An 8,871-nucleotide genomic window follows, 5' to 3' on the forward strand; every position below is an offset into this window, starting at 1 on the left:
AGTCATTCAGCAAGAGCTTCAAAAACAAAGGAAAGAATTTAAGTGTACAAAAAAGGACAATAAATACAGTTTACTCTGCATCTGTATGAAATACATGGCTTCAATACCTTCAATAATATTTTAGTATGTGTAATAATTATGTTAACAAAGGATTTTTTTTTCTCTTCCACTCTGCTGAAATAAGGTATGTCTACATGAATGTAGAAAAGTCCTTTGCTGAGTTAACCCAGTCAGACTGGGCTAACTCACGTACTGAGTGCATGATAGCTGTAGTGGGAACAGGGTGCAGAAGGGTTAAGTGTTCTCATATTCACCCAGGATCTCAGATGTGGTTTGCAGCTCTGCTGAGCTCCCTGCTACCAGGACTACCTGGTACATGAGCTAGCTAATTTAGTCATGCTGTCTATCCAGTTACATACTGAATATCCTTGTTTGGGTTGGTTGGTTGGTTGGTTGTTTCACTTAAGTGTGAACAATAAAAAACCTAAATATCTCTTCATACTTGATTAATCACTGAATTTTCCCAAATTGTAGTTGCTCCCAGATAGCCATGCCACACTGTGGCAGTAGAGCTCACAGACTCAACACAGGCCTCCAAGGAGGGCTCTGAACTCCAGGCTCACCTGAAGACACCAACATGATGGTAGCAGCTACAGCCCAGGACTTGCTGCAGGACTGGGGACATACATCCCTGTGTGAGGGCACTCACTGTCACACACCTTGGCTCAGGAAATCTTCAGAATTAAGAAACAAAGTTGAGGGTCCCTTGTAATTGTATTGAATACCATGAGCCAGGGTCAGGAGGTGAACGCAGCTACAAAAAGTCATAGAATTATTGGTTAATAGATTATAATAAAAAGCATATAATTGTAATCTAAACAATATCAGTATATGTGTTTGTTTCTATAGTAAGTTTTTTAAAGAATCATCCATGTTTAGTGCTGTGAGCCCAAACTCTTAAATTTTACGCTTCATACTCATATTATAACCCTGGTGGTGGCAATCATGGCTTCTTGGCCTTTACCCCAACGGTGAGATTAAACTAGTGCCCTTAGCTGTCTCAAAAGACAGTACAGAGGAATAATGAGCTCTTTGCTGCTGTTGAGAATTGCCACTCTTCACAAACATTTTGAAGTTGTATGGTGTGTGAAATAATTACCTTAGTAAAACCACTAAGATTTCATTTGCCCCTCAGGAAACAACATAATGAGAAAAATAATGTTATTATAAAGTTTGTCTTTTTGTTTTTCAGAGCTGTGTATGCAAAGGTAAAAGTCCCTGCTTTTGTGATAGCACGAAAGGTAGTAAGGTAAGAACAAATACATGTTTCCTTTTTTAAAATAAGCTTATGCCTGAAAATTGTTAATGCATTAGTTGAGTTGATATAGTGAGTAAATTTATTGTGTGATGGTATTCTGTCAACAGAGTCTACAGAGAATTGTAAAAGGAATACATTACCTTACCAAAATCTGTTAAAATAACTCTGGGGACATGGTTTAACTAAGACACTTAGATTTTTTTTTTTTTTTTTTAAATGCATTAGTTTGTTTACAGCATTGCGTGATGTTTGAACACCAACAGAAGAACAACTGTCTGAAGCACTAGGTTCCTTTCACAGACTTCTAACAAATGCCCACGGATACCATTACCCTGGCAGCAGCTCTCCTGTTACAAATTTCATAATGCCATCAAGAGTGTCATGTTCAGTGCTTCCCCTTTCCATCTTTGGACCTTGCCCATCTCCCCCCCTTTTCTGGTTCCTGAAGGAAAGCTACATGCAGTGCCATCAGACAGGTAAATCTCCTGCAGGCCCACACAGGGGATGAATTTCTGGGTCCTAATCACAAACACCTTGCCAGCAGTGAGGGAACAGCATCAAATGCATCAAAAGCAACAGAGCCGCAGCTCTGCCTGTTGCCAATAGTAGCTTGGCAGGGCTTGGAGTGGCTTTTAGACAAACCTGAATTACACAAATGCCAAAAATTCTTTCAAACTCCTGCTTGTAGTTGGAAAAACAACTGATTCACAAATGAAAGGGGCATTATTAAAGAAGTCATAGCTGTAATTCTGGCTAACTGTGGACACAGTGATTGCCATACTAAACCTTATCAATAGATTCCAGATGTCTGTAGGCTTAGGGTTGTGACTAGTCCCACTGATCAACACATCTGGCTGGTAAAGAATTACAACTTTTCTCCTGTACTTTTATTACAACAAAAAAATGTCATATTGCACCACAGTAAACACTGCTAGTCTTGCCTTAAGGAAGCTTCATTTCAGTGGTGGAGAAAAGTTCTCTCAAAGTAAATATGTTCATTGTTGAAACATATTTTTGTAAGTGGGAAAGGAGAACACTCGCGTCTTTAGTAAAATCTCAGTGCTTATTTTTCATCTTCTTAGTTGATCTAATCTGACTTTGTCCTAAACAGTAAAATTGAGACCAGTTGAAAAATTAGAAAAAAATAAGCTGCCCACTAAAAGAGAAATATTAATAAGAATAAACACCTGCAACTTGTCTTCATCAGTTCCACGTTAAAGCAACTGAGCAGTTAGTAGGTAAGAGTTAATCATTGTTTACACTGATGAAGTTTTTCAGGCAGCTTTGGAAAGTCAGGACAATTACAGTATGTTTTTATAATTGTTCAATATTAAGACATTCTCCAACCTGAGAATCCTCTGATCTTGTTGATCTGTCAAGAGGAAAGTGTGGATAAAATTGCCTGTACTGTGTGGAAGGGAGTGCAGCTCTGGGGAGAGCGCAGTGCTGCTCTGTATCTGGAGAGCACCCCATCGCCTGCTGCAGTGGGGGCGTAGGAAGCTCTATAGAGGAAGATCAAGGTCTTTCGTTTTCCGTGAGTTAGTGCCGCACCCCCTCCAGTGGCTGGTCTTGGTATAGCATTATCCCTTTCCTGCCTTTCTTTGGACGCTGGTGGATGAAATAAATTATTTGTTATAAAAAGTTATGCTAGTTTATAATGCAGAGCTCACACACACTTCATAATGCAAACCTTATTTTGATTTGTGTTAAAATATTATGGGATTATATTCTATCTTTCAATATTTTTTTTTAATTAAGAACCTATTTAAAATCTGGTGAGTTTGTGGCATTTTGAGGGGCAAGAATTGGTGGAGGGACAAGCCAAGGTATCTTGGCTGCCCCGAGACTTCTTTTGGATCCCATCTTGTACATCAAATGATAAGATACCGGAACTTTTGCACAGCAGAATTTCAGATGCTTTTTTGTATAACGCTCCCTGACAACGCAATAGGAAAATTGACACTGAGAGAATCAATAACCCTATCCTCTCTCTCCCATGCCATGCTTTGGATAGGCAGCTCTTCACTGATGTCAGATTGAGTATGCTAAATTGCTGCTATCTATCTAAAGAGTTGAAACACCTTTTCTGTGAGTTTCTAGGCTTGAAGCACTTTATTTTAACCAAGGTAAGACTTGAATCTTCATTATATTGAAACAAAAAACTGAAAATTCCCTTCTAGTATAACTTAGCCACCTGTATTCTATTTGTGTAACTTTAATCTTCTGTGTTATCTTTACGTGGTTTGGTTATTTGAACTTGACCTTAAAAAAACACATGAAAAAGTAGTTTGGTATCTTAATCTCTGAGATTCAGAACAATTTTTAAAAGTTGTCACTTAAAGCAAACTTCTTTTATTCTATCTGAATGGTTTTGTTGCATTTGACTCCCACTGCTTCTCTCAGTTCTCCATGGCTTGCATGAAGAGAGGTATTGATTTGGAACTGACCCTGCTGTACAGCAGCAACCAATTTTGCCAACTACAAATTAGAGCTGCTGTGATGGATTTGGATTTGTGTTGTGTGTAGGGACTAAACACAATATAGAAATATTAATGAAGAGTATATATGAGCTGCTTTCGTAAACTTTTCATGCTGCCAATTAACTTCTGTACTCTGCAAAATCTTGCGTACTGTTGTCTTCTGATATATTCAACCATACTTAAAAGCATGTTACTTCAGTGGTACCATGTGGCCTAGACAGCTCATGGGTGGGACCACAAGAACAGGTCAGTATGGGCAAGGGTAATGTATCTGCCACAGTAGCAGACAGATATGTAGAAGTTAAGAGGTACAGAAAGTAATGAATGCCTTAGAAATAAGTTATCAAAAGGAGAATTCATGGATATTTAAAAAACTTCATTCTCTTAATGTTTACAGGGTGAAAAAGGCTTTCCTGGTGTTCCAGGTCCACCTGGTCATAGAGGCTTTCCTGGTCCAGAAGGACCTCCAGGGCCACAGGGACCAAAGGTAGGTTTGTATGTGAGACACGGAGAAACTACTGTGACTATGAAAGTGAGCTATGACTGGGTAGAGAATTCTGTTTTTTTTTTTTTAAAAAAAAACAAACCTGTTTCAGAGTCTTCTATTTGGTGAGGGATGTTGCGTGGTCACCAGCTGCAATGGTCATTTTCTACTTGAGCCGAAGTAGCTGATATGAACATGGGCTTTTGTTGTCAGTTGTCCATTGGCCAGTGCTAAAGCATGGTGGATCTCAGACATGTTGATGAGCCATTTATTTGAACTCATTGAAAACTGTTTAGTAGAGCATTTCCCTTTTAATTAGTGATAACTTCTGCAAGAATGGCAAAAAGTATGGATAATTTATCTAGCAAGAGCACAAGTCTTATGAGGAGTGGCTGAGGGAACTGGGATTGTTTAACCTGGAGAAAAGGAGGCTCAGGGGAGACATTATTGCTCTCTACAACTACCTGAAAGGAGGGTGTAACGAGGTGTGTGTCAGTCTCTTCTCCCAAGTAACAAGCAACAGGACAATAGGAAATGGTCTCAAGTTGCGCCAGGGGAGATTTAGATAGGACATCAGGAAATATTTCTTCCCCAAAAGGGTTGTCAAGCGCTGGAACAGGCTGCCCAGGGAAGTGGTTGAGTCCCCATCCCTGGAGGTATTTAGAAGACATCTAGATGTGGTGCTTAGGGCCATGGTTTAGTGGTGGACTTAGCAGTGTTAGGTTAATGGGTGGACTCGATGATCTTAAAGGTTTTTTCCAACTTAAACGAATCTATGATCTCTGATAGCCTGAATGCCATCTATTGTAGCGTATTCCAGTTAGCTTTTCCTATTCAATGCCTGTACATTATTTTAAACAAAATGTCACCAAGGATTTGAGGAGCTATGCAGTTCTGTGCATTCCCCATTTCCTTTCTGGGAACGATGAAAGTTTCTTATCAGTAAAGCCCTAAGTGTCTTGAAACAATTCTAGCAGATTCTGTCTAGACTATGCTGTGGCATGCTTTGCTCTCTGCTTTCTGCCTTGCTCTCCCATCCTGCTTAGCCCCCTTTCAGCCTGTTCCTAGCTTTCCTTCCCATGCACAACAGTGCAGGTGAGAGAGGCTGGTACATGCATATACCTGATCATTACATAGATGTCACTCATATCTGGGAGCCTCCAGCTGTTTCCTCACAGGGAAGCACTTCCATGTCTCACAGTTTGAACAGATCCATAGCAACTGCTTTCTCAACATACCCTGGCTGTGATTTTTCTGACCTATGGTAAGATATATCACCTGTAAACACTGAAAGGGAGAGCAAGATGCCATGATTTATGCAAGTTGTATTAATTGCTTGTTTGCTTTAGTGTCTGTAATAGGCAAATAATTTCTTTAGTCATATAGTTTCATGTGCATGTGTTGGTATTGCTAAAATAATGAAAACATTTCATGTCCTCTTGACATATATGTGCTTTTTCTCAATTATATTGAAATACATTGTTTTCCATTTGTGATCTAGGGTTCTCCAGGGCTTACAGGCTTAGTTGGACCCAAAGGTATACGAGTAAGTATTTATATTTTAAATGAACTTGTATGTATTAAATGTCATGTTAAATGCCGACTTGGTTCAACAATTTATGAAAAATAAAACCAAAACATTAGATATGATTTTAAAGTATTTTTAAAATTTATGGCACTGTCTATGCACATGCATTATCTATTTCTTAGCACTCTTGCCTTTTTTGTTACACTTCATGTACAAGGCTAATGCTGTATGTATTTAATATTGGGGTGTACTATGAAAAAGTCAGACGAATTCCATGAAGAGTCATTTGGGGTTTTTTTCTGTGGGCAAAGCCAGTCTATGTTGACAGTGCCTAAGCTACCATTACACTTAGTTCACATTCAGAAGGGGTGAGGAAATAATGATCTTTTGATAGAATCATATTTGCATTCATTCTTCTTCTGAATGTGATCAAAAGAAAAAAATGCATTATGAGCTTTTGCTTAATATTTGTAATATTATTCCTCTGTTTTTATATCATTAGGGAGTCCCAGGAATACCTGGATTTTCAGGTCCCCCAGGCCTTCCAGTAAGTATAAACAAAACTGAGTTAACCATTTCTTTCTTACTACAGTCTTCAGTACACAATTATCCTCAGCCCAATGTGCTCACTCTAGTCTCAACATCAGCATTGTCTCTGTCAATTAGTCTAGAGATAAAAATCTTAGCATCAGCAATTCTTACTCACTGTAATGATTTAAGAACACGTGGTAATCTGTCAAGTCTTGTGAAACACTGCTCCAATATAAACTCTTTCAGTGTTGCTGTAGGGCAATATGCATGCGCGAAAACAAAGCTTTTGTCAATTTTGCACTTCATTTTAGGGTGAACCGGGAACTGTTGGTCCTCCTGGGCGCTCGGGTGTTCCAGGATGCAATGGCACAAAGGTACCAAACAGAGATGAATGTTATGGAGATTGTGTTTGGCTATGCTTAGGAATGGCCAAAAAGCATTCTGAATTTTTCCCCCCATATACAACAACTTTGACTTGTTTTGGTTTGTGACTTTATCAACTAGGAAAAATTTGAATCATGAGAAGGAGAATTGCTGCCTTTTGGTGTAAGATAGATAATTAAATAATTCATGTGAATGGCCTTAGCTAAAAAGTTAAGAATAATGTTTGATATTTTGACAGACAAAACTTTTTTCATTAAATCCAGAAGACCTAATCAGTTTTGTCCAACCTGTGCTTCTATTGAAATGGGTTATAGAAGCAATAGATAGATAATTAATTTTATTTCACTGGTATCTAGCTTGCAGTTGACAATTCATAAGTCCTGAAAGCAATTAAAAGAAAAGGCTTGATGTTAAGTTACAGGTTTACTAGTTTTCCTTTGCTCTATGAGCAAATGCTTCCAGCATTCTGAAAGAGGGAGTCAGAAGAATGCCTACTACAGAAAATCATACATTTCTAGTGAAAGAGTGAACTGATCTGACATAGCTAATAAAGCTGGGGTCTGGGATAGAAGTCGAGACCCATACAGTCAAGCTGTGCCCCTTCTAGAAAATATAGTGGTAATGCAACTCACAATTTTGGTATGATAACATAAAAAAATGTCTTTCATAATCACATTTGCTAAAATCAGGCCAAATAATGAACAATAATATGCATTAACAGTCACTCTTACTACTTGCAGGGTGATCAAGGTTTTCCAGGTCCTCCAGGTAGAAGAGGTGCTCCAGGTGTTCCAGTAGGTGTCTGAAATTCATGACTGTGTGCATTTCTACCACGTAAAGCCATTCACTGAAGGGGTGTAAAGCCTCACATTAGCTGGTATTGACAACAGTTGAAATATATAGGTATCACCACTTTATTAATATGAAGACTGTGCGGTAAAGAACCCAAAGTTAAAAGTAATGCCTTACCTGCTGCATGTGGGCCTCAACTTCTTAGTCAATAAGCACATGCAAATTCATTGACTGGTGTAAGCTCTTTAGTGTCTCAAGGGATACTCATGGAAGTTTAGTGCTCACGTCTCTAAAGGTGTCTAAGATACATTTAATAGATTGCAATTTCATGTAGTTCTATATCTTTGAGGATATAGTCTAATTAGTCAATAAAAACCAGGAATTAAACCCAGAACTTCTCATTATGGCTGTATTGCTTTAACCCTAGGATTTGTTTTTCTCTTCAGAAATGTATTTTCAAAAGAAACTTCTAAACAAGAAATGGAAAATGAATGCTATCTGTCAAGTTCCAGTAGCTTCATATCTAAGAACTAAACATGATTTTACTTTGCCAGCAATCATAATTTTATTTATTTATTTATTAAGGTCAGGTTTCAAAACTGTTCTGTCTTCACTTGTAGAGTTGTAACTGTGAGACTGGACTATATTTTTAACAATATGCCCTTTCTTCTTAGATTGACATGTGGCACAGTAAACATGTACCTGGCTATATACTGTGTCCATGAAAATAAATTGCGTCAAGAGCACTGAGCTTAGGGAATATTTAGAATGTGTTCTTTTGCCATTGTCACTTTCACTTTCCTGTTTTAGTAATATGATTGTTCTTCTCCCTAGGGTATTGCTGGCATTAAAGGAGAGAAGGTCAGTTATTTACACCATATTATGTGAAATACTTATTGGTGATCAACAGTTTGTGTGTATGTTTGATGCTGGAGAAGAGTTCCTAACGTTTCCATTCAAACAGAAGGTCTGCTTTCCAAAAGAAACAACCACAAACTTTGGTGCTTTGTCTGTGTGAGTTGCATTCACCCCCGGTTACAAAACAGTATATATTTTTTCCCCTTTAACTACTGTTATTGCATGTAATGAATTTAACCCTGTTAAGCACACAAAGAACTAAGCCTTTCCCCCAAACAGCTTATGAATTCATATGGAAATTTGCAGATGCATTAGAGAGTATTTTAAAGGGATAAAAAGTACCCCCAAAAAATTGAAGGTCAGGACTGTGGGTGAGTAAAGTAGGAGAGAACTGGAATGCCTGGAAAAGGTATATTCTGTTTATTAAAAACTTCTTTAAAGGTAGTACTATCCATAATGGACAGTTGCCATCATTATGAAATTCTGATGTTATTTA

The 8,871-nt window shown here is 38.1% G+C and overlaps 1 protein-coding gene across 1 annotated transcript in view; it reads left to right on the plus strand.

Annotated features, from left to right (window-relative positions):
• COL4A3 (collagen type IV alpha 3 chain) overlaps positions 1–8,871 on the plus strand; it is a 65,309-nt gene that overhangs the window by 13,787 nt on the left and 42,651 nt on the right. Inside the window, 7 exon segments of the mRNA XM_035895211.1 lie at positions 1,253–1,309; positions 4,196–4,285; positions 5,784–5,828; positions 6,313–6,357; positions 6,653–6,715; positions 7,466–7,519; positions 8,352–8,378. Coding sequence (XP_035751104.1) covers positions 1,253–1,309; positions 4,196–4,285; positions 5,784–5,828; positions 6,313–6,357; positions 6,653–6,715; positions 7,466–7,519; positions 8,352–8,378 — 381 coding nt within the window.

Source organism: Egretta garzetta, unplaced genomic scaffold, assembly GCF_000687185.1.
Source record: "Egretta garzetta isolate BGI_Z169 unplaced genomic scaffold, ASM68718v1 scaffold425, whole genome shotgun sequence".
NCBI classification, from domain to species: Eukaryota; Metazoa; Chordata; class Aves; order Pelecaniformes; family Ardeidae; genus Egretta; species Egretta garzetta.